Here is a 26864-nt window from a genome sequence, read left to right as displayed (position 1 = left end):
GTGTGTGTGTGTGTGTGGGTGTGTGTGTCAAATCAAAATCGGATCACATGCACATAAAACAGTACAGTGAAATGCTTACTTGCAAGCCCTTTCCAAACAATGCAGCAATAGCAAGGTAAGGGTAAATAATATAAAATAAATAAATAAGAGAAATAAGAAAAGTACCATCATTTCAATGTGCAGGGATACTGAAGTAGTGAGATATGCACATGTCAGCAGAGGTACAACAGTGGCTGTTAGCAGGATAAATAATAATAGTGTGTGTGTGTGTGTGAGAGAGAGAGGAAATGAAGGGATAACACTGACAATGAACCAATCTCAGAGAGAGAGTGAGAGGAGAACATAAATTCCACAGTGACTTGGCCGTAGATCCACACATTCCCACATCCTCTCCCTCCCTCTCTGGCTCTCGGGCTGTCTCTCCTCTTTCCTGTGGGACAGAGCCATGGAATTCACCTTGAACCCTTTCACATCCTGACTATGATTATAACCCTAGCACTACACCTTGCCAGGTTTTATTCTATTGTTAGAATGTGATATATGTATGGGCACTATGTGTAATGTAGATGGGCTCCATTGACAGCATCTATTTGGTCTATATCTACAGTACCAGTCAATAGTTTGGACACACCTACTCAGTCCCCATCTGTACTCCCTGTTCACCCACGACTGCGTGGCCAAACACGACTCCAACACCATCGTTAAGTTTGCTGACGACACAACAGTGGTAGGCCTGATCATCGACAACGAGGAGACAGTCAGGGAGGAGGGCAGTGAACTGGCAGTGTGGTGCCAGGACAACAACCTCTCCCTCAACGTGATCAAGACAAAGTTGCTATAGGGAAATGAGGGCCGAACAGGCCCCCATTAACATCAACAGGGCTGTAGTGGAGCGGGTCGAGAGTTTTAAGTTCCTTGGTGTCCACATCACCAACAAACTATCATGGTCCAAACACACCGAGACAGTTGTGAAGAGGGCACAACAAAACCTTTTCCCGCTCAGCATCCTGACCGGTTGCATCACCGCCTGGTATGGCAACTGCTCGTTATCTGACCGTAAGGCGCTACAGAGGGTAGTGCGTACGGCCCAGTGCATCACTGGGGCCGAGCTTCCTGCCATCCAGGACCTATATAATAGGTGGTGTCAGAGGATAAGCCCATAAAATTGTCAAAGACCCCAGCCACCCCAGTCATAGACTGTTCTCTCTGCTACCGCACGGCAAGTGGTACCGGAGCGCCAAGTCTAGGACCAAAAGGCTCCTCAACAGCTTCTACCCCCAAGCCATAAGACTGCTGAACAATTCCTATAATCGCCACCGGACAATTTACATGGACACCCCTCCCCCTCCCTTTTGTACACTGCTGCAACTCGCTGTTTGTTTGTTACTTGCATAGTCACTTCGCCCCCAACTACATGTACAGATGACCTCAACTAGTAGCCTGTACCCCTGCACACTGACTCGGTACCGGTACACCCTGTATATAGCCTCATTTTTGCTATTCTTATTGTTACTTTTTATTATTACTTTTAATTTTAGTCTACTTGGTAAATATTTTCTTCTTCTTGAACTGCACTGTTGGTTAAGGGCTTGTAAGTAAGCATTTCACGTTAAAGTCTACACTTGCTGTATTCGGCGTATGTGACAAAGTTTGATTTGAACTCAAATGAACTTATCCTCTGCAATCACAACTGATTGGCTCCACAACGCATTAAGAAGGAAAGAAATTCCACAAATTAACAAGGCACCCCTGTTAATTTAAATGCATTCCAGGTGACTACCTCATGAGGCTGGTTGAGAGAATGCCAAGTGTGAAAAGCTGTCATCAAGGCAAAGGGTGGCTACTTTGACACTTTTTTTGGTTACTACTCTGTGTCTCACAAAGCCATGTCGGTTGGGACCAAAAATCTCAAATTTGGACTCATCAGACCAAGGACAGATTTCCACCAGTCTGATGTCCATTGCTCGTGTTTCTTGGCCCAATCAAGTCTCTTCTTATTATTGGTGTCTTTTAGTTGTGGTTTCTTTGTAGCAATTCAACCATGAAGGCCTGATTCACGCAGTCTCCTCTGAACAGTTGATGTTGAGATGTGTCTGTAAGTTGAACTCTGTGAAGCATTTATTTGGGTTGCAATCTGAGGAGCAGTTAACTCTAATGAATTTATCCTCTGCAATCCGAAGTAACTCTGGGTCTTCCTTTCCTGAAGCGGTCTTCAAATTTCTTGAAATTTTCCGGATTGACTGACCTTCATGTCTTAAAGTAATGATGGACTGTCGTTTCTCTTTGTTATTTGAGCTGTTCTTGCCATAATATGGACTCGGTCTTTTATCAAATAGGGCTATCTTCTGTATACCAACCCTACCTTGTCACAACACAACTGACTGGCTCAAACTTATTAAAGATGGAAAGAAATTCCACAAATGAACTTTTAACCAGGTACAACTGTTAATTGAAATGTGTTCCAGGTGACTACCTCTGAAGCTGGTTGAGAGACTGCCAAGAGTGTGCAAAGCTGTCGTCAAGGCAAACGGTGGCTACTTTGAAAGATATATTTTGATTTGTTTAGCAACTTTTTTTGGTAACTACATGATTCCATATGTGTTATTTCATAGTTTTGATGTCTTCACTATTATTCTACAATGTAGAACATAGTCAAAATAAAGAAAAACCCTTGAGTAGGTGAGTAGGTGTGTCCCAACGTTTGACTGGTACTGTATGCGTATTTCATGTGTTGTGGTGATTGTGCAGCTACGACGTTGAAGACACATTTCCCTTAGGGATAAAGACAGTCTGGTCATGGCTTTGTTTTGTCCTACAGCTGTGCACCACCACCCCAAGAAGGACTCACGTAAAACAAACAAAAAAGAGAGTCAGAGAACAGTTCATATTTTTGTAATGTTTGCATTTTTGTCTCATTTTCACAAAACAGGTACAGGGGAAGGAAAAGCCTTTCAATGGAACCTGAGGTATTTTGCGTCAAGCAGCCTAAGGTATCAGGATTTTCTTTTCAAAACTTACCTAAACTCATCAATGTTCTTAGATACGTTGCTATTTACACAACATAATAATAATTATATAATAATAATAATAATACATCAATACCAACAATTATAGCAATCGGGACAGCCTGCATCTTCTCTTAACATGTTTTAAAATAATTATAACATCTTTTAAAAAATAGAGAGAGTAGAAGGAAAGGCTAGGAAGAGAACTGAACACAGGAAATCCAGGTCTGACCTTACAGCAGCACAAAGGTATAGGTCAAAGGTCAAAGTTCGCCATAGAGAAAAGATAACCGAAGAAAAAAGAAAAGAAACAGATATACGTACATCATAAATAAATAGACAATCTCGCACCAGGAAGAGCAATAGCATTCATTCATTCACCTCTGAATCACAACAAATCCATTCGAGTTTCATCCCTTCCATTTAGTTTTTTTTATCATACCTTTGGAAAACAAGAGTGAGCGCGATAGAGAGAGAGCGAGGGAGTGAGGGGGACATGCATTGTGCTGATGTGCCAGCAGTTATGTATCCTGCTCCGGGCTTGGCTCACTGAAAGATCCCCTGAGAACAAACTAAAGGTGGCGGTGTATCTTCGTGTGTGTGGAGGGGGTTTGTTTCAGTTTTGGGCTCCTCTCACATCCCAACACTGTGTAATCCTGTGTGTGTGTGTGTGTGTGTGTCTGTGTGGAAACTAGCCAACAGAATGAGTCTAGCACTCTTAGGTGGATGTCTCTAATATTGTCAAATGTGTGGATCTACTTGCATATACCAGTAGTTGTTGTCTGTAGCCCTCGAGAAATCAACAGTCCTTCCTACAATAATGCTGCTCTTTAGAAGAGCACTGGGTTGAATAAGGTTCTTCAGTCTCCTCACACGAACAGTCTCCCAGTAGATAACCCTAATAACTGTAGGAGCCCACGATCACAAAAAAATAACATCATAAATACACACAACTGAAGAGTCGACACAGTGAGCACAAGACGTGGAAAATATGTATTTCAGCGTCTTCTCAATGTCTTTACAAGCCAAAATACATGTTTTGTACGTCTTTTCAATGTCTTTCAAACGTGTTGTGCTCATAGGGAAGTAGCGAGAAACCCCTCAGATGACTGTTCTTCACCATACCACGCGTCTGGTTATATCACCAGGGGTTAGAGCGTGTTGGTGCCCTTAGGAAGTGGATGGGATACGTGTTTTTGAAGAGAGTGACAGAAAAGTGCATTTTAATGTCAGATGAAACCCAAAATACATCACTCTCCCTCCAAATAATGAACATCACATATTGCTTGCTTGTAGTTTTGTGTGTGTTGTTGCATGTGTATGTGTTTCATAAATACCATTCAACAAAAACGGAGATTAACAAAGGAAAAAGTCCACAAAACATGATTATTTCTCATTACCAGAATGAACAGATAAAATAAATTAAAACTATGAGAAAAAAAATGTTGATTAAAAGTCCATTAAAATTGCTATATATATTCATATAGTATTTGTCTGTCTGTCGGCCAGCCACTCTGGAGCATGCTCAGTAGAGGCTGGGAGAAGGGGGGGGGGGCATGGGTGGGGGGTATACATAGGGGGGTGGGGTGTGTGGAGGGAGACATGCGTGTACAGAACGCCACTACAGGGAGGTCGTAACTTAGACCTAACCCCTCCCCTCCCCACCGCCCCAAACCTCAGTCACGTCACACCGTTTAACACTGGAAACAAGGGAGCAGAAGAGGATTGTGGGGAAAATACACTGTCAGTCTTTATCGGTCACTATGAGTCCTCGTGGACCATGCTGGGCTGACACGCCAACATGGAGGATCCTTCACTGTTTTGATGCAGTATCACCGGTATAGTCACTTAGTAGACACTGAATGGTATCTCACTGCAGTGTGATGTGCTGTGTTTCTGGGGTACGTAGCGCTTTCAAAGTCTTTTTAATGAATGGCGGGGCAGACTGAGCCATGCTGGGGTTCACTGGGGCTGAAGTCAAGCTTTAGGAGGAAACCGCTTGGCTATACGTCTCAAATGACACCCTATAACCTAACTAGTGCTATACTTTTGGTGACATTTGTTCAAAAGTAGTGCACTATATGGGGGATAGGGAGCCCTTTGTGACTTGCCCCAGGGTCCCTTTTTGTCTAGCTGACACCATACAGAGGAAATAGTTCATAGTTCAGTGTCAGGCCCCACAGCCTCCATCTTCCCCAGAGTTTCTCTCTTTAGAGCTTTGTTTGGTAGTACTGTAGATGTACAGTAGTAGTAAATTGACAGTAAAACCTCATGTCTAGTCACAGAAACTCTCTTTCCATTTGTTTGTCTTCTCAGAGTTTGAGTCTTTAACACGGTCTGCGTAGGGATTATAAATCTCCCCCCTATGTCCTCCCCCCTCAGGTCCATTTGCCCCCTCCCTGGGTGAGCAGGTTGTGGTCCGGAGTCCGGTTTGTCAAGATACCTCGATGATCTCCATGCTCCCGGAGAAGCTAGACTGCTTCCCAATCTTCCCTAGCTCTTCCCGGGAACGTGTCTCGGAGATGCCCTCCTCAAACTCCATCTGACAGCTGCGCCGCTTGAACTGCTTGTCGTTGCTGTTGGAGCCCGTCCCATTAGCAACGGTCGTCGAGGATGATGACGACGCTGACGACGACGCCGTTTTGTCCCGCGGCACTTTCTCCCGTAGCCGCACCCCTTCGCTACACCCGAACGCCACGTACGCTGAGCTGCTTCCGAATCGCACTTCCACCCCTCCTCCACTGCCGCCTCCGAGTTCCATCCCTCCTTCCCCTACCTCTTCTGCCCCAAAGTACCAGGGGGTGTCGGTGGTAGGGGTGACTGGGGTGGTCGCCTGGACTGTGTCTCTGTGTTTGGTCCACATGGTCCCAGATCCCATGGTGGGCAGGGAGAGAAGCATGGAGCCCTTCAGGCTGTCGTCCAGGCTGGGGCTCTTGTGGACGGGCAGGGAGCGTCCCAGAGCCAGGCTGAGGGACTGGGGGTGTGGGAGGTAGGAGTGGACCGGGGAGTTGCTTGTGGATCCAGCTCCACCAGATCCAGAGCCGTGCTTGGCTTTCCTCCTGGGCCTGGACAATGAGGGACCTCCAGAGCGAACGCCCCCTTCACTGGGACCCCCGACGCCGAGACCTCCGATGCTACCGCCGCACCCCGGGGAGGGGAAGGGCGACTCGGCTGAGCCAGGGCTGTCCGGGGCGGGGGAGAACTGGGGACAGATGCCGTTGACAGGGGGGCTGTCCAGTTTACACAGCTTGGGCACATCCTCGGAGTGTGTGGGCGCTGCCAGGCGCGGGCAGTGGGGGCTGCTAGGGGAGTACACAGACTTGATGTCCAGGGAGAAAGAGCGCTTCAGCCGGTTGGTGTCCAGGATGCGCTCGGCTGAAAGGTGGAGGCCGTTGAAGCCCTGCTGGAGGGAGGTCGGCGAGGGGAGCTTGGGTTCTGAAGGGGTCGGGGGCTCTGCTAATGAAAAGTCATGATGACCGTTGACCTCTGAACCTGAGCTGACCCCGTTGACCTCTGAACCCTGGGATTGACCTTTGCCCTCAGAGGTCTTGTCATCCGACAGCGCTTGGAGGAGCCGCAGCCCCTTCTCGAACTCCAGCAGCTGGCCCAGGAAGTTGAAGTTGGGCGATATCGAAGGCCGCCGGTCCTTCACAAACCTGGTTAGGGGGGAAACAAGTGAGCGAAATGTTAGTTCCAGTTAGAGTTGGGGATCCAGTTGCAAAGTAAAGCAAAACAAATATTTTGTAAAGTTCCTCTAAGCTACTTCCTGTGTGAACCTAATATTGATTGTTGGGTTGCATGCAGGGATACTCTGTGATTCTATCTCCTTCCCCAGAGTCAGGTAAACTCGTGGATACCATTTTTATGTCTCGGTGTCCAGCATGAAGGAAGTTAGAGGTCGTTTCGCGAGCCAATGCTAACTAGCATTAGCTAGCAGATACCCATAGACTTCCAGTTATTGCGCTGACGCTAGTTACTAATTGCGCTGGCGCTAGTTCGCAATTTCCTTCAAACTGCACACAGAGATATAAAAATGGGATCCATTGGTTAATTTGACTCCGGGGAAGTAGATAATGGGGCTCATCGCCAAAATCCTGAAGTGTCCCTTTAAGTAGCAGGTTAACCCCCAGATGAACTGGTGTGAACTAACTGAAAAGATGATCCTAGGTCTATGTTCTCCAGACAACACCGCTAGTTCCTATTGTACACTTTTGTACAGTTCCTCTGGCAACCATAACAATTTCATTTCTCACGACTGGGGAGTAGAGTTGACTGTCTAGCGTTTCCTCAAACACTTGAGTCGCCTTTTTAAAAGACGGGGAGAGTGTACCTGTAGGCGTCATCCGATGACAGGCCCATTGTCTTCATGATGTATGCGATGGCGATGGTTGCCGAGCGTGAGATTCCAGCCAGGCAGTGCACAATGACTCTGCAGTTTGACACCTTGGCTTTGTCTGTTGGGAGGGGGGGGGGGGGGGGGACAAACACGTGTGAACACACACAGCTGTACACAAAACCCAGGAACAGTTAGTCAGAACAGAGAGTCCCGAGAGAATGGAAAGCCCATTGAAAACGATCTGCCACTTCCTGTTCAGCACTGGGGGTCGTCGCCATGGCGATTAACATGGCTTCGGGAGTGTCGCTATTGATGCAGTTTATTGTACGTGTTCAAGTACCACTTGTGAAAGCAAGGAGAATTGTATGGTGCTGTACATTGTGACTGTGATATTTTGAATGTGAGGGCTGTTTCACTATGTTCTGTGACATACACTACCGCTCGGGCTACTAGCGCATATTACCGTTGCATATTCTCCCGCACATACAAAAGACACACAGAGAATCTTGACTTACCAATGAATTCATTGGTTTTCTCCAGCCAGGGCAGTAGCTTCTCGCAGTAGTTGTCGTTGACAGGGATCCGCATGAAGTGGCTCTCGCTGATGAAGTCAGGCTTGGGACAGGTGTTACTGGCATTCAGCACGTACGTGATGCCATTCTGAACCATCAGGTCCTACAGACAGACACGACGAGAGACACAGACGGGGGGGGGGGGGGGGGGGGACTGTTAGGAAAGGCAATAACAAACCAAAAAATTGACAGCAAAGGTAACACTTCATATTTCTGCTCACAGTCCCTCTACTCCGATTCAGAGTGTTCAATAGTCACATGTATTGGGGTTGCGGGTGCTATTGCAGGGTACATGCAGGACTAGTGAAATAACATAATGGAAATGGTCATGTAAAACAATATGACTATAAATAGCACTACAGACACAGCGACAACTGTGGCCGTGATGAATAAACACATGTCCATATTCCCCCCTTCTCTGCTACGGGCTCACCTGGTTGAGGACGTCTTTCTGCGACCCCAGGTAGAGGTGTGGTAGGATGCGTGTGGGGCCTACGTTAGCTACAGACAGGCAGGGCTGGGATATGCTCATAGGCAAAGCTGGCTTGCCCTCACACAGCCCGGGGAAACAGGAGGAGAACGCAGCAAAGCCCCCTACAGGAGAAGAGAGGGAGAGAGAGAGAGAGAGACAGAGGAGAAAAATATCAGTTATACTCTACAATACAACTTTCCCCAAAAATTGGCAAAACGTTTGGGCGCCACTGCGTTTGGTTCAGCCGCACATACAGAACTCACGACCCAATACACAGCATCTCTTAGTGCACTGAATCCCCTCATGTTACAAACGTGTGTTCCAACAACGTCGCCTAACCATTTGAAACTGTGGACATATTGTAGACAACAGTTGGAGTTAGAAAGCGAGATAGTGCCTCAGCTCCCAGATCAGTAGGAAAAATGTCTCTGTCGCATCTTTGACTGGGGGTTAGTTTGGCTGCTGGGCGCTGAGGAATGTGTGTAGCTGGCCCTTTAAGAGCAGGCGGATCCACTTTTGGCCTGTGTGTGCGTTAGTGTGTGTTAGAGACTGTGTGTGTGTGTGTGTGTGTGTGTGTGTGCGGCTCTGTTTCCTGCATGAGCTCATGTCCTGTAGCAGAGAATTGCGTCAGGGCTGGGGAATGAGAGAGGCCACAGGTGCAGGGCCAGCACAGAGGCCCAGTAACCCCCCCCCCCCCCGACGACCGCGCAGTACACGCGCACACAGACGCACACTTGCACGCACACAGCATACAAACGCACACACATGCGCGTCCAGTGTGCACACAACCGCGCGGTACACAAAACACACACACACACACACACACACACACACACACACACACACACACACACACACACACACACACACACACACACACACACACACACACACACACACACACACACACACACACACACACACACACACACACACACCACAGTCGTTTGTACAGAAGCCTGCATACACACGCAAAACCACACAAAGACAATCTTACACAATCTTGCTCACTCTCGCTTTCCAAGTCTGACTCACACACACATGAACAAACACACACTCGCTCATCATTACTCTGCATTACCACAGTTGTATAACTTCTGGGCGGGGCTAAGGGGGAGGGGAGGGGGGTGAATGACCTCGCCGAGCAAAGGAAAGGTGGGAGGGAGCGAAGAGAAGGAGGGAGAGACGGAGGAGTGCTTCAAGGAAACCCTGAGCCCCAGCCCAAGGATTAGAACCTAATCTAGGTTCAGCCCTGCCTGCCCCAATCTGGCCTACTGCCACACACACACACACACACACACACCAAAGTGCTGCTGTGCTGAATATGGGTCGTAGCGGAGTCAGTGTGAGCAGAGTGTATTCTGACCCACTGATAGGCAGGCAGACATAGGGCTATATCTGGCGCCCGTCTCTTTAAGAGTAGAGAGGATTGGGAGGAGGGCCTGCCTGTTTCCAGCTATTAATGGCAACCCGAGCAAAAAAGATGACATCACCTCTCCACACGCAGTCGGGCAGGCAGAGAGAGAAAGGCCGCAAAACAAATGAAGAAAGAGAGGGACAGAAAGAGTACGCTCATACTATGACTAAGGGAGTCCCCCCTTCCCTCAATTAGCACACTTCCTTTCAGAAGTAGTCTACGCCTGCACAGATATAATAACTTCTGGAATATTCCTCACTCCGAGCCACCCCCATCCATATGCACTTTATTCACACGGCATAGAACAGAACAGTGGAAGGAAGGAGGGAAGGAAGGATCTCTTTCAGGTTGTTCTTTGAAGGCTATCTTCCTGGTCGTGCTCATGCTCTCTCACTCTCTCTAAGCTCCTCTGACCGAGGAAGGAGTGTGTTCCTGAAAAACAGGAAAACCCCCACGTCACATTAAGAAACATTTCCTTTTTCATTTAAGAGGACATTTGTCAGAGGTTTGTTGAGAGGATCAAGTCAGCATGGGACAGTGGGTGTTTAATAGCTAGTGCTGCCTTCGTGCAAAATGACCTACTCTCCTCCTCAGGTACAGAGAGCAGAGATAACACAACAGGATTGTGTGCCCCGTGGGTCTATTGAGGGCTATTACGTTTCAGCAGCGTTATGTCAACACCTATCAAACACACACACACCACTGAGCTGTCCAAAGGTTTTACCGTGGGCCTGTGCGGCGTTCGTTGGCTCTCAGTCAGCACTGATAACACACACTCACTCACTGTCACCGGTCACCTGACCTTCAGACTTAATGTTGCTATGGCAATCACACCGGGACGATGTGGCCCGACCGTTGGGCCTATTGTCCCTGGGGTGCTGTCACTATGGGAAAACTCACCATGCGCCCACACACACATATACAGAGTGCCCTCATACACACACTCTTGAGAACCTGATGATGTGCCAGAGACATGCACTCACATCCCCTAAAAAGTACCAGATGACACATCTCTCCATTCCAATCCAAACCCATTGAAAAAACCCATGACACACTCTGGTCCAGCTGTCTGATGCGATGACATCATAAAGTCAACTGTCCGTAAGCGCGGAGAAACACAGTCACAGACCAGGTCTGCTTCCCAAATCGCGCAGTATTCCCTATGCAGTGCACTACTTTTTGCCCGGGGCCCAAAGTAGTGCACTGCGTAGGGAATAGGGTGCCATTTGGGATGCAGCTCACCTCAGGCAACAGCCTGTTCTGGTCGGGGCTCCTGTTCCACTTTAGTTTCTGGCTATGACAACTGCTCTAGGACCAGTTGCCTGTTCCCCCAGGGTCTCACCTTCCCCATTATCAGCTGAATAGCTAAACTGACCCTGGCTGTTGAGTAGCCACCTTTCAGTCTGGTAGCCAACTCACTGGGCACGGGGGAAAGAGGGCACTGTGTCGCTCACCATCAGCTTCGCCAGCCAGTGTCGACTTCCTTCCCCCCCCCCCCACCCCGCTCTATTATGTCATGTGTTTTATTCTCTCCTCTCTCGGAGCGCCCCGGCCCTCCCTTGTTTGGTCTCTCTCTCCCTTTCCCCCTTTTGTTTCTCCATCCCTCCACAGGGAACTCTGAGGGAGGAGTAGAGTAACGCACACAAATCGAGACGCCACCCCATATGAATGAAGTTCATAGAGAAAGACGTGTCGATGAGTGTAACATAACATCTATCAATGTTGAAGAGTTGAAGAAAGAAATGGAAAGCTTGTGTTTGTAGCAAGTTCATGGGGACAAAGGATCCCTTTTCCCCCCCACAGAACACATGGTGTGTGTGTTGCCATATTTGGAAAGCAGCACACACGCTTTTCCACCAAAAACAAATCACATTCTCCATTACTACAAAACAGTCTCAGTTATGATAAAAAGGTCTGTTTGTATGGCCTGAAATCACTGAGATATTGACTGAACACAGAGAGAGAGAGACAGAGAGACAGACAGAGAGGGAGAGAGACAGAGAGAGAGACAGAGAGAGAGAGACAGAGAGAGACAGAGAGAGAGAGAGAGACAGAGAGAGGAGAGAGAGAGAGAGAGAGAGAGAGAGAGAGAGGGGACAGAGAGAGGAGAGAGAGAGAGGAGACAGAGAGAGAGACAGAGGGAGAGAGACAGAGAGAGAGACAGAGGGAGAGAGACAGAGAGAGAGACAGAGAGAGAGACAGAGAGAGACAGAGAGGGAGAGAGACAGAGACAGAGAGAGAGAGACAGAGAGAGACAGAGAGAGGAGAGAGAGAGAGAGAGGAGAGAGAGAGGGGACAGAGAGAGAGAGAGAGAGGGAGATAGACAGAGAGAGAGACAGAGAGAGACAGAGAGAGGAGAGAGAGAGAGAGAGACAGAGCAAGAGAGGGGAGAGACGAAGAGAGTGAGAGAGAGAGAGAGAGGCACACTATATTGGTACTATTGATTGGCGCTCAAAACCAACCCCCCAAAACCAAACACAGCATTATGTCTTACTGGAGGGGAACACACACACGCAGATATGGGCAGTATTTCTGTGGTATTTGAATTACTTCTGAGTATTTAGTATGTTGTATTACACTGGGTTGAACTACACTCCAGTGCATTTTTTGAAAGCTGTAATTTGTATTGTTAAAATACCCAAAAAACGTTTATATACCATATATTTCTATACAATATATTTTGTGGCCCCCTTTCACATCCTACATTAGTATCAAAAGTCTGATAAGAGCGTCTGCTAAATAAACGAAGTATACATGTATATGTAAAAATGACATTCGCAAAACGTGCTCAGTATTACTCTGACAAGCTCCGCCCCGAAACGAGGCCCATGACAATGACAATACCCAGTGATCCAGAGTGGTTTTTCTCATTTAAAATCCTCCATACATGTATTTTGAATTAGGTACAATACTTTACAAAAGCATTTCATTTTGTTTAAATACATTGGTCTTCAGGGTGTTTTGTAGTTGTATTTTGTAATGACGCCCATCACCATGCACACACACACACGCACGTACACTCCCCCTCCCTTCTCCACCCCGGGGGAATTGATTTGTCTGAATGACTGCCCTCCCTCCCTCCATCTCCTCTCTTCTATCATTCATATGGGGGGAGACATGACGCCATCCTCTGTGCCCCTCCAGCTGTCCCCTCTGCTCTGTAGGGGACATTAGCATTTCAATGTGTGTGCCCCCCACCCACTATGACATCATTGCACACATGCCCCACTCCACTCTGCTCCACAAAGAGTCTGCTAAAGCAGCAGGGGGCCAAGCGTAGCCACTAGATCAGCGTGTCACAAAGGACAACAAGATTGCAATGTAGCAGATTGAAGGGCAACCAGTATCAATCCGTTTGTGCCTATGTTATGTTTATGGTAGCGTTAGCATGTGGCTATGTGTGTTTGAGTGTAAGTAGTGGGGGTGGTTTGTAGCAGCCAGGCAGCTTACTTCCACAATCTGAGAATAACCTCTATGACACTAACAACACCTCTATTGAATAACAATAACAATTTGGTGGGTGCCTATATTTGTCTTTTTTCACACATGTACAAGTGTGTAGTAATATATTGGTACTGGGCATTTTTTTTTGTGCATATCCCACTCTCCCTGAGACACCCTCGGAGAGTGGGGTCACGGCCAAAGTCTGCCATTATCAACGGCGACTCTGGAGCATTAGGTTTAAGTGCCTTGCTCAAGGCCACGTCGGCAGATTTTTCACCTCGTCGGCTCGGGGATTCCAACAAGCAACCTTTCGGTTTACTGGCCTGACGCTCTAACCGCTCGGCTACCTTCCGCTCATTTTCAACAGGGGATGACAAACGTGTAATTGTCTCAATCTTGACTAACGAGTTTGACGGCTCCTGCCTTGAAGCCATTGCACAGCGTGAACAGGACCAGGTGTGGAGTGCTGGGCTCACGGCACTGAACCAGCTCACGGCACTGAACCAGCTCGCGGCACTGAACCAGCTCGCGGCACTGAACCAGCTCGCGGCACTGAACCAGCTCACTGCACTGAACCAGCTCACTGCACTGAACCAGCTCACAGCACTGAACCAGTTCACTGCACTGAACCACATGCAGAGCATACACACTCTCCAGCACATCTAATATATAGCTACACACACACACACATAATTAATGTTGGAAATACACAAACTGTACATTATATCAGTGCACACTGTGCAACACACACTACGCACGCACGCACGCACGCACACACACACACACACACACACACACACACACACACACACACACACACACACACACACACACACACACACACAGTGACACTTCAGCATTGTCTACTCCTGCTGTGTGAAATGTGTAATATTAAACACCTGGCTTCAGTGCACACACAAATCGATAAAACTGTCAATGCAGAAGAGAGAGAAAGAGAGGAAAGAGAGAGAGAGAAAGAGGCATAATGTTCAGAGAAAGGGGCCTTTGTGATAGTTTTACATGTCAATGACCACAGGCAGAGAGAGTGAGCACTATGTCACGCTGCAGAGCTGAGCTCTCTCTCATCGCTTTCTATCCCTCCGATAAATCCCTCTACTCTTGCTTGTCCATCTTCTCTTTCATTCGCTTTCTTCAAGCCTCTGCGAATCCCAGACTTCAAGGGATGCCTGGATCTCCAGTAAGTCAGCCATAGCCCCATACCTCAATACTGTTTTACCCACCTAAACCCCTACCCTTGTACCTTGTAGAGTTGTACACCACAACCTCTGCAACATACCCCCATGTGAGGGTCCCCCCCCCCCACAGAAAGCCCCCCAGCCTGGGTCAGTACACACCTCGTAACTCCCTCCCTTCTTTGGTCCTGCGGACTCTGATCTTCAGCCTCCTGTCTGACTCCTGCAGGACAGGCCAGAAACAGTCCTCCGCCGGGGCTATGACCACGTCCAGAGGCATCGCCCTCAACACGCTCAACATACACGCGTTCTGGTGTGCTCAGATCTGGTGTACACTGACTGGACGTCCAGACCGGGGGAGTCCCCCAGGAATAAGTCGGCAGAACGGGTGAACAAACAAATCACTTCCCGAAAAAGGTCCAAAACTCGACACACCAAAGTCCCGAGTCGTCACTACTCACACTGGTGGTGTCTACTCAACTCAGACGGTCCCCAAGTCCAAGGAGCAGAACCTTAGTCCCAGAACTCAAGAGAATGGACGGAACCCGCTAACAGAAAGCAAGCTACTCCCAAACATCTGTAGATGTACTGTCCACAAGTTCCACAAGCCAGTTCTAGAACTCATTCAGATCAAAATCCACCCAGAATGAGATGTATCCTATAATATCTAACAAAGCCATAGAGGTCCAGCAGAATTTTGAGGAATAATTAAATAAATAACTATGGAGAAAACAAATGGTGGTCATGTATCTCTATCTCTCTCTGTCAGTCCTGTGCTGTATTGCCTGCAGTTTCTACAGTGTGTCTCTCCGTGCCTTCTCTCCGTGTGTGTGTGTGTGTGTGTGAGCCCACAGCCAGAAGAGCAGTACCCTATTGTTGTGCTGCTTCGCTCTCCCAGTCTCTCATTCGCTCACACTCCTCCCTCCTCCCTCTCTTCCTTTCCTCTGTATAGAGGATGACGTAGTTGTTCGCTCTTTCCTCTCGCTCTCGCTTGCCCGGGGAGGTGGGGGTGGGGGTGGGGGGGTGAATGAGCTCACTTGCCGTGAGCTAAGACTCTGACCCCCTCCTCTCCCTCCCCTCCTCCCTCACATGGTCCCTCCCTCAACCTCCCTTGCTCCCTCCTTCCCTCTCTTGTGGAGCCAGCGCTCTGTCATAGCTAATGTCTAAGGCATGTAACCACATTCCTTACTCACCAGACAAATATGTGGCTACCTCAGGGGCCTAGCGAGCTGGAGCAGAGAGAGACAGCAACTACTGCTCAATGGGTTTTAGCAAAATACACTGTGTCTCCGTGTGTTTAATTAAATAGTGTGTGATTTATAATGTGCAGTGTGTGTGCATACAACAAGTAGGAGATATCACTCCCTCTGAAACACATCACTCAATCTGCCTTAGCAACCCACACACTCAATGTGTGTGTGTGTGTGTGTATGTATATATAAATATATACACACACACACACACACACACACACTAACATTCGAAAGTTTGGGGTCACCTAGAAATGTCCTTGTTTTTGAAAGAAAAGCACAATTTTTGACCATTAAAATAACATCAAACTGATCAGACTTTACAGAAGCCTCACAAGTCCTCAACTGACAGCTTCATTAAATAGTACCCGCAAAACACCAGTCTCAATGTCAACAGTGAAGAGGCGACTCCGGGATGCTGGCTTTCTAGGCAGAGTTCCTCTGTCCAGTGTCTGTGTTCTTTTGCCCATCTTTTCTTTTTATTGGCTAGTCTGAGATATGGCTTTTTCTTTGCAACTCTGCCTAGAAGGCCAGCATCCTGGAGTAGCCTTTTCATTGTTGACGTTGAGACTGGTGTTTTGCGGGTACTATTTAACCAAGCTGCCAGTTGAGGACTTGTGAGGCGTCTGTTTCTCAAACTAGACACTCTAATGGACTTGTCCTCTTGCTCAGTTGTTCACCGGGGCCTCCCACTTCTCTTTCTATTCTGGTAAGAACCAGTTCGCGCTGTTCTGTGAAGTGGAGTAGTACACAGCATTGTACCAGATCTTCAGTTTCTTGGCAATTTCTCGCATGGAATAGCCTTCATTTCTCAGTACAAGAATAGACTGACGAGTTTCAGAAGAAAGTTATTTGTTTCTGGCCATTCTGAGCCTGTAATCGAACCCACAAATGCTGATGCTCCAGATACTCAACTAGTCTAAAGAAGGCCAGTTTTATTGCTTCTTTAATCAGGACAACAGTGTTCAGCTGTGCTAACATAATTGCAAAGGGGTTTTCTAATGATCAATTAGCCTTTTAAAATTATAAACTTGGATTAGCTAACACAACGTGCCATTGGAACACAGGAGTGATGGTTGCTGATAATGGGCCTCTGTACGTCTATGTAGATATTCATGAACAAATCTGCCGTTTCCAGCTACACTGTATTTCCGATTAATTTGATGTTATTTTAATGAAGACATTTTTTAAAAAAAAATCTTTCAAAAACAAGGATATTTCTAAGTGACCGCAAACTTTTGAACGGTAGTGTATATATACTGTATATACATACATATACAGTACTAGCCAAATGTTTGGACACACCTACTCATCCAATGGTTTTTCTTTATTTGACTATTTTCTACATTGTAGAATAATAGTGAATACATCAAAACTATGAAATAACACATTTGGAATCATGTAGTAAGCAGAAAAAGTGGTGAATCTTGAAAGTAGCCTCTCTTTGCCTTGATGACAGCTTTGCAAACTCTTGGCATTCGCTCAACCAGCTTCACCTGGAATGCTTTTTCCAACAGTCTTGAAGGAGTTCCCACATATGCTGAGAACTTGTTGGCTGCTTTTCCTTTACTCTGCGGTCCAACTCATCCCAAACCATCTCAATTGGTTTGAGGTCGGGTGATTGTGGAGGCCAGGTCATCTGATGCAGCACTCAATCACTCTCCTTCTTGGTCAAATAGCCCTTACGCAGCCTGGAGGTGTGTTGTGTCATTGTCCTGTTGAAAAACAAATGATAGTCCCACTAAGCCCAAACCAGATGGAATGGCAAATCACTGCAGATCTGCTAAGGCAGATTGAGTGATGTGTTTCAGAGGGAGTGATATCTCCTACTTGTTGTATGCACACACACTGCACATTATAAATCACACACTATTTAATTAAACACACAGAGACTAAAACATCACACCTCCTCCTCCATGCTTCACGGTGGGAACCACACATGCAGAGATCATCCGTTCACCTACCCTGTGTCTCACAAAGACACAAGCGGTTGGAACCAAAAATCTAGAATTTGGACTCATCAGACCAAAAGATAGATTTCCACCAGTCTAATGTCCATTGCTCTTGTTTCTTGGCCCAAGGAAGTCTCTTCTTATTATTGGTATCCTTTAGTAGTGGTTTCTTTGCAGAAATTTGACCATGAATGCCTAATTCATGTAGTCTCCTCTGAACAGTTGATGTTGAGATGTGTCTGTCACTTGAACTCTATGAAGCATTTATTTGGGCTACAATTTCTGAGGCTGGTAACACTAATGAACTTATCCTCTGCAGCAGAGGTAACTCTGGGTCTTCCTTTCCTGTGGCGGTCCTCATGAAAGCCAGTTTCATCATAGGACTTGATGCTTTTTGTGATTGCACTTGAAGAAATGTTCAAAGTTCCTGAAATTTTCCGGATTGACTAACCCACATGTCTTAAACTAATGATGGACTGTCGTTTCTCTTTGTTATTTGAGCTGTTCTTGCCATAATATAGACTTGGTCTTTTACCAAATAGGGCTATCTTCTGTATACCCCCCTACCTTGTCACAACACAACTGATAAACAAATGCATTTGTTTAACCCTTTTTTGTTACTACATGATTCCATATGTGTTATTTCATAGTTTTGATGTCTTCACTTATTATTCTACAATGTAGAAAATTGTAAAAATAAAGAAAAACCCTTGAATGAGTAGGTGTTCTAAAACTTTTGTCCAACATTTTTGCCACCATTGACGAAGATGATTATTATTTTATTTATAATATCAATGCTGAGCTATATTGTGTGCTACATTTATTTGGCAAATTATATTATTTTATACTAATACGATTGCTCAGATAAAAGGATTATGTTTAAAAAGAAATACAAATATTTAAAAAAGGTACAAAATTATTGGCACCCTTGTTTTCAATACTCCAGCACCCTCCCTTTGCAAGAATAACAACAATGAGCCTGTTTCTAAAATGTTTTATAAGATTGGAGAACACATTGGGATCTTGGGATGGGCAACTTTGATGGGGTGGGGGCCACAAAAGAATCTGAGGGGGCGCTCGGGGGTCTGTGTACCCAAATCCATACCCACACAGTTGCTGGCCTATTAGGGGCCCTAAGGTAAAATGTTGTTGCCCCCCCCCACTACCTTGCAAGCAAAACATTTTATCGGCCCCCCAGAAGTTTTAGAGTTCATATACTGCAATCCTACACAATTTGCCATGGGGTGTAGAGAAAATATTGCAGTTTTAAAGCAACTGATAATATGATATTCTACATATTTTGCCATGGGGCGGAGACAATGCTTTGCAATTGTAAAATTAATTTCATGCAATTCTAGTCATTTTACCATACGTGCAATTCTAGTCATTTACCATACGTTCGCAGTTTTGAATATGATATCTGTGAGAGCGTGTGTGTGTAACAAAATCAACGGGGGGGGGGCCCGGTCGGTAATTTAACCATGATTACTACAAGTTTAGTTCACTGGCTAGACTAATTTAACAATCTTAAAATTGTTAGCTAACATGAGCTAATTGAGTAACAGTCAGTGACTGAAAAAACAAGCGATAAACTGCTGATGCCAACCAAATTCTGAAATTGCACCTTGTGAATTCTACTATTCTAGATTAATCCACGGACCTACAAAAGGGGGGCCCAGTTGCCCATCCCTGTCTTAGCCATTCCTCCATACATAATCTTTCTAGATCTTTGATATCCCTTGTGTGTACTTATGGACTTACCTCTTCAATTCAATGCACAGGATTTCAATGGGGTTCAAGTCCGGAGACTGTGATGGCCATTGCAAATTGTAGATTTTGTGGTCAATTAGCACTTATTTTTTGCAGATTTTGATTTGTGCTTAGGGTTGTCTTGCTGGAAGATCCACTTCTGGCCAAGTGTCAGCCTCCTAGCAGAGGCAACCGGGTTTTGGGCAAAAATGTCCTGGTACTTAGTAAAGTTCACGATGCCGTTGACCTTAACAAGGGCCCCAGGAACAGTGGAAGCAAAATAACCAGCCCCATAACATCAAAGATCCACCACCATATTTTACAGTAGGTATGAGGTACTTTTCTGCATACGTTTCTGTTTTTCGACGACAAACCCACAACTGGTGTGCGTGGTCAAAGATCTTCATGTCATCTGACCATAGCACCGCCTGGAGTTTGCTAAACGGCATTGGCACTTGGATTGGAACCGGTGTTATGTTCATATGACATGAAAATAGAGCTCTTTGGCCACGCAGAGATCTCTCCCGATGTCTCATAAAACATTTTAGAAAAAGGCTGAGTGGCGTTATCCGGGTGCTGGAGTTTTGACCCCCCCCCCTCCCCCCCTCACCATGTGAGTGTGTGTGTTGAAAAGGGATGTTATAATTAAACAGCGTGGGTTTTAGAACGTCCATGCACTGAACAATTTGTATATGTCCTTAATTAGATAGTGTGTGGGTTGTGTATCACGTACGAGTGTTAAAAAGCTTAGTCTGAGTGTGGAATGTATCAAACGATGTGTGTGTGCTTCAGAGAATATTTACACGCATATGTGTGTGTGTTGCAGACATAGATTCAAATACTATTTATGGTATTTCAACTACTTTCAAATACATTTTAAAGTAAGTATTTCTATATATGTATTTTGAAAGCACAAGTAGTTGAGTATTAAATGTATTTGGAAATATATTTGGAAACTATTGGCAAGTATTTTAAAATACTCAAATACACAGTATTAAAAAAAAAAAGTAAATTACTTCCATGAATTTGAACCAGATCTGTTTGGTATTTGAAATAATGTATTTGGAAAAAGACTTCTGCAAATATTTTAAAACAGTGGGTTATGTATAGTATTTGAAAAAACTTCCAAATACTTCCAATAGAAACATTATTTGAGAAAACTCAAATACACAGAAAAAGTATTTAAATATAAAACGAAAGAGAACATGTTAACGTGTTTTGAATTACAGTATGATTACATCATCTTGTGTAAGTGTGTTGCCTGTATGCAAAGACAGAGATAATGGGTATATGCGTGCGTGATGAGTAATTGCTCCACATTTCCTGCTCTGGCCCTTATCTTAAGCGCTTGTGTTTGCACGCACACACCAGTAATAAGCCACAGTCAGAGCGATCTCAGAGCTTTACTTTTGCATCACAAACATTACCTTGATCATCAAGTTAAAGTTGACCTTAATCATACAATTCAAACCTATCCTCGGGGACCCCCAGACGTCTCAAATGGTTTTTGTAGCCCTTAACTTGCTCGCCTGATTCACCTAATCAAGGGCTTGATAAGGAATTGACAAGTTGAATCCGGTATGCTACTTCTGGGAAATATCAAATACATGGAACGGCTGTGGGAGGAGAGTAGCGGTTCGAAAATCCCTGATCTAGATGATCAAACTAACGCTGGCTGCTATCTGATTAGGTCTATCGGACAATTTTCTTGGATCACTATAACTATATCTATTTTGACAATTGGATTGCTCCCCTCTTCCACACGGAACCCCACTAATCTACCGACGGAAACGCACGAGGTGGCTAAAAACAGACCTCCATCCTCTGCCAGCTTGCTACCGATGGCCCGGCTAGCTGTCTGAATCGCCGTGAACCCCAACCAACCTCACTACTCACTAGACCCTTATGATCACTAGACTAAGCATGCCTCTCCTTAATGTCAATATGCCTGGTCCATTGCTATTCTGGTTCGTGTTTATTGGCTTATTTCACTGTAGAGCCTCTAGCCCTGCTCATTATACCTTATGCAACCTTTCAGTTCTACCACCCACACATGGGATGACATCACCTGGTTTCAATGATGTTTCTAGAGACAATATATCTCTCATCATCACTCAATGCCTAGGTTTATCCCCACTGTATTCACATCCTACCATACCTTTGTCTGTACATTATACATTGAAACTATTTTATCTCCCCCAGAAACCTCCTTTTACTCTGTTGATGACGTACTAGACGACCAATTCTCATAGCTTTTAGCCGTACACTTATCCTACTCCTCCTCTGTTCCTCTGGTGATGTAGAGGTGCATCCAGGACCTGCAGTGCCTAGCTCCACTCCTATTCCCCAGGCGCTCTCTTTTGATGACTTCTGTAACAGTAATAGCCTTGGGTTCATGCATGTTAACATTAGAAGCCTCCTCCCTAAGTTTGTTTTATTCACTGCTTTAGCACACTCTGCCAACCCGGATGTCCTAGCCGTGTCTGAATCCTGGCTTAGGAAGACCACCAAAAACTCTGAAATCTCCATCCCTAACTACAACATTTTCAGACAAGATAGAACGGCCAAAGGGGGCGGTGTTGCAATCTACTGCAGAGATAGCCTGCAGAGTTCTGTCCTACTATCCAGGTCTGTACCCAAACAATTTGAACTTCTACTTTTAAAAATCCAACTCTCTAAAAACAAGTCTCTCACCGTTGCCGCCTGCTATAGACCACCCTCTGCCCCCATCTGTGCCCTGGACACCATATGTGAACTGTTTGCTCCCCACTGTTCCTAGGCCGTCATTGAAAATAAGAATTTGTTCTTAACTGACTTGCCTAGTAAAATAAAGGTAAAATAAAAAAATAAAAATCTATCTTCAGACCTCGTGCTGCTAGGTGACCTAAACTGCAACATGATTAACACTCCAGCCACCCTACAATCTAAGCTTGATGCCCTCAATCTCACACAAATTATCAATGAACCTACCAGGTACAACCTCAAAGCCATAAACACAGGCACCCTCATAGATATCATCCTAACCAATTTGCCCTCTAAATACACCTCTGCTGTTTTCAACCAAGATCTCAGCGATCACTGCCTCATTGCCTGCATCCGTAATGGGTCAGCGGTCAAGCGACCTCCACTCATCACTGCCAAGCGCTCCCTGAAACACTTCAGCAAGCAGGCCTTTCTAATCAACCTGGCCGGGGTATCTTGGAAGGATATTGACCTCATCCCGTCAGTAGAGGATGCCTGGTTATTTAAAAAATGCCTTCCTTACCATCTTAAATAAGCATGCCCCATTCAAGAAATTTAGAACCAGGAACAGATATACAGTGGGGCAAAAAAGTATTTAGTCAGCCACCAATAGTGCAAGTTCTCCCACTTAAAAATATGAGAGAGGCCTGTAATTTTCATCATAGGTACACTTCAACTATGACAGACAAAATGAGGGAAAAAAATCCAGAAAATCACATTGTAGGATTTTTAATGAATTTATTTGCTAATTGTGGTGGAAAATAAGTATTTGGTCACCTACAAACAAGCAAGATTTCTGGCTCTCACAGACCTGTAACTTCTTCTTTAAGAGGCTCCTCTGTCCTCCACTCTTTACCTGAATTAATGCCACTTGTTTGAACTTGTTATCAGTATAAAAGACACCTGTCCACAATCTCAAACAGTCACACTCCAAACTCCACTATGGCCAAGACCAGGCCAAGGGCACCAGAAACAAAATTGTAGATCTGCACCAGGCTGGGAAGACTGAATCTGCAATAGGTAAGCTGCTTGGTTTGCAGAAATCAACTGTGGGAGCAATTAATAGGAAATGGAAGACATACAAGACAACTGATAATCTCCCTCGATCTGGGGCTCCACGTAAGATCTCACCCCGTGGGGTCAAAATGATCACAAGAACGGTGAGCAAAAATTCCAGAACCACACGGGGGGACCTAGTGAATGACCTGCAGAGAGCTGGGACCAAAGTAACAAAGCCTAACATCAGAAACACACTACGCCGCTAGGGACTCAAATCCTGCAGTGCCAGACGTGTCCCCCTGCTTAAGCCAGTACATGTCCAGGCCCGTCTGAAGTTTGCTAGAGAGCATTTGGATGATCCAGAAGAAGATTGGGAGAATGTCATATGGTCAGATCAAACCAAAATATAACTTTTTGGTAAAAACTCAACTCGTCGTGTTTGGAGGACAAAGAATGCTGAGTTGCATCCAAAGAACACCATACCTACTGTGAAGCATGGGGGTGGAAACATCATGCTTTGGGGCTGTTTTTCTGCAAAGGGACCAGGACGACTGATCAATGTAAAGGAAAGAATGAATGGGGCCATGTATCGTGAGATTTTGAGTGAAAACCTCCTTCCATCAGCAAGGGCATTGAAGATGAAACGTGGCTGGGTCTTTCAGCATGACAATGATCCCAAACACACCGCCCAGGCAACGAAGGAGTGGCTTCATAAGAAGCATTTCAAGGTCCTGGAGTGGCCTAGCCAGTCTCCAGATATCAAACCCATAGAAAATCTTTGGAGTTGAAAGTCCATGTTGCCCAACAACAGCCCCAAAACATCATTGCTCTAGAGGAGATCTGCATGGAGGAATGGGCCAAAATACCAGCAACAGTGTGTGAAAACCTTGAAGACTTACAGAAAACGTTTGACCTCTGTCATTGCCAACAAAGGGTATATAACAAAGTATTGAGATAAACTTTTGTTATTGACCAAATACTTAAGTTTCCACCATAATTTGAAAATAAATTCATTAAAAATCCTACAATGTGATTCTCTGGATTTTTTTCATCATTTTGTCTGGCATAGTTGAAGTGTACCTATGATGAAAATTACAGGCCTCTCTCATCTTTTTAAGTGGGAGAACTTGCACAGTTAGTGGCTGACTAAATACGTTTTTGCCCCACTGTAGCCCTTGGTTCTCTCCAGACCTGACTGCCCTTAACTAACACAAAACCATCCTATGGCGTTCTGCATTAGCATCGGACAGCCCCCGTGACATGCAACTTTTCAGGGAAGTTAGAAACCAATATACACAGGCAGTTAGAAAAGCCAAGGCTAGCTTTTTCAAGCAGAAATTTGCTTCCTGCAACACAAACTCAAAAAAGTTCTGGGACACTGTAAAGTCCATGGAGAATAAGAATACCTCCTCCCAGCTGCCCACTGCACTGAAGATAGGAAACTCTGTCACCACCGATAAATCCACAATAATTGAGAATTTCAATAAGCATTTTTCTACGGCTGGCCATGCTTTCCACCTGGCTACCCCTACCCCAGTCAACGGCACTGTACCCCCCACAGCAACTCGCCCAAGCCTTCCCCATTTCCCTTTCTCCCAAATCCAGTCAGCTGATGTTCTGAAAGAGCTGCAAAATCTGGACCCCTACTAATCAGCCGGGCTAGACAATCTGGACCCTTTCTTTCTAAAATTATCTGCCGAAATTGTTGCAACCCCTATTACTAGCCTGTTCAACCTCTCTTTCGTGTCTTCTGAGATTCCCAAAGATTGGAAAGCAGCTGCGGTCATCCCCCTCTTCAAAGGGGGACACACTCTTGACCCAAACTGCTAAAGACCTATATCTATCCTACCCTGCCTTTCTAAGGTCTTCGAAAGTCAACAAACAGAGTACCCATCATTTCGAATCCCACCGCACCTTCTCCGATATGCAATCTGGTTTCAGAGCTGGTCATGGGCTGGTCATGAGTGCACCTCAGCCACGCTCAAGGTCCTAAACGATAAGAAACAATACTGTGCAGCCGTATTCATTGACCGGGCCAAGGCTTTCGACTCTGTCAATCACCACATCCTCATCGGCAGACTCGATAGCCTTGGTTTCTCAAATTATTGCCTCACCTGGTTCACCAACTACTTCTCTGATAGATTTCAGTGTGTCAAATCGGAGGGCCTGTTGTCCGGGCCTCTGGCAGTCTCTATGGGGGTGCCACAGGGTTCAATTATTGGGCCGACTCTCTTCTCTGTATACAAAAATGATGTCACTCTTGCTGCTGGTGAGTCTCTGATCCACCTCTACGCAGACGACACCATTCTGTATACTTCTGGCCCTTCTTTGGACACTATGTTAACAACCCTCCAGATGAGCTTCAATGCCATACAACTCTCCTTCCGTGGCCTCCAACTGCTCTTAAATACAAGTAAAACTAAATGCATGCTCTTCAACCGATCGCTGCCTGCACCTGCCCGCCCATCCAGCATCACTACTCTGGACGGTTCTGACTTAGAATATGTGGACAACTACAAATACCTAGGTGTCTGGTTAGACTGTAAACTCTCCTTCCAGACTCATATCAAACATATCCAATCCAAAGTTATATCTAGAATTGGCTTCCTATTTCGCAACAAAGCTTCCTTCACTCATGCTGCCAAACATACCCTCGTAAAACTGACCATCCTACCAATCCTCGACTTCGGCGATGTCATTTACAAAATAGCCTCCAATACCCTACTCAATAAATTGGATGCAGTCTATCACAGTGCTATCCGTTTTGTCACCAAAGCCCCATATACTACCCACCACTGCAATCTGTACGCTCTCGTTGGCTGGCCCTCGCTTCATACTCGTCACCAAACCCACTGGCTCCAGGTCATCTACAAGACCCTGCTAGGTAAAGTCTCCCCTTATCTCAGCTCGCTGGTCACCATAGCAGCACCCACCTGCAGCACGCGCTCCAGAAAGTATATCTCTCTGGTCACCCCCAAAACCAATTCTTCCTTTGGCCGCCTCTCCATCCAGTTCTCTGCTGCCAATGACTGGAACGAACTACAAAAATCTCTGAAACTGGAAACCCTTATCTCCCTCACTAGCTTTAAGCACCAGCTGTCAGAGCAGCTCACATATTACTGTACCTGTGGATAGCCCATCTATAATTTAGCCCAAACAACTTCCTCTTCCCCTCCTGTATTTATTTATTTATTTTGCTCCTTTGCACCCCATTATTTCTATTTCTCCTTTGCAGATTCTTCCACTGCAAATCTACCATTCCAGTGTTTTACTTGCTATATTGTATTTACTTCGCCACCATGGCCTTTTTTTGTTGCCTTTACCTCCCTTATCTCACCTCATTTGCTCACATCGTATATATAGACTTATTTTCCTACTGTATTATTGACTGTATGTTTGTTTTTATGTTTTTTTACTCCATGTGTAACTCTGTGTTGTTGTATGTGTCGAGCTGCTTTGCTTTATCTTGGCCAGGTCGCAATTGTAAATGAGAACTTGTTCTCAACTAGCCTACCTGGTTAAATAAAGGTGAAATAAAAAAATAAAAAATAAAAATAAATAGTCTTCATGTAGGATCACAGAACTGTAAATATCCTACTATATTGCAGTGAAAATGGTTAACTGAATGAGCTACATAGTTCAGTTTCGTTTGTAGCCTGCTAATAGTTGAGGTTAGGATTGGGGCAGGTCAGACTGGTCCCAGATCTGCGATTAGAGTCCAGTTGTTCCTCAA

The 26864-nt window shown here is 45.5% G+C and overlaps 1 protein-coding gene across 2 annotated transcripts in view; it reads right to left on the bottom strand.

Annotated features, from left to right (window-relative positions):
* Nucleotides 1-2876: 2876 nt before the first annotated feature.
* LOC115134484 (dual specificity protein phosphatase 8-like) overlaps nucleotides 2877-26864 on the bottom strand; it is a 57222-nt gene continuing 33234 nt past the window's right edge. The window contains exons 1-5 of one of the 2 annotated variants that reach the window (XM_029668504.2): nucleotides 14602-15280; nucleotides 8347-8507; nucleotides 7857-8016; nucleotides 7336-7459; nucleotides 2877-6661 (exon numbers count right to left, since the gene is read on the bottom strand). In XM_029668504.2, coding sequence (XP_029524364.1) covers nucleotides 5440-6661; nucleotides 7336-7459; nucleotides 7857-8016; nucleotides 8347-8507; nucleotides 14602-14740 — 1806 coding nt within the window. In that variant the 5' untranslated portion in view covers nucleotides 14741-15280 and the 3' untranslated portion in view covers nucleotides 2877-5439. Of the gene's footprint in view, nucleotides 6662-7335; nucleotides 7460-7856; nucleotides 8017-8346; nucleotides 8508-14601; nucleotides 15281-26864 lie in introns of those variants that run through there. The other variant, XM_029668501.2, reaches the window with a different exon arrangement.

Source organism: Oncorhynchus nerka, linkage group LG9a (genome assembly GCF_034236695.1).
Source record: "Oncorhynchus nerka isolate Pitt River linkage group LG9a, Oner_Uvic_2.0, whole genome shotgun sequence".
In the NCBI taxonomy this organism is placed as follows: domain Eukaryota; kingdom Metazoa; phylum Chordata; class Actinopteri; order Salmoniformes; family Salmonidae; genus Oncorhynchus; species Oncorhynchus nerka.
The sequence above is the reverse complement of the archived record's forward strand: the minus strand, read 5'-3'. Positions and strand labels throughout refer to the sequence as shown.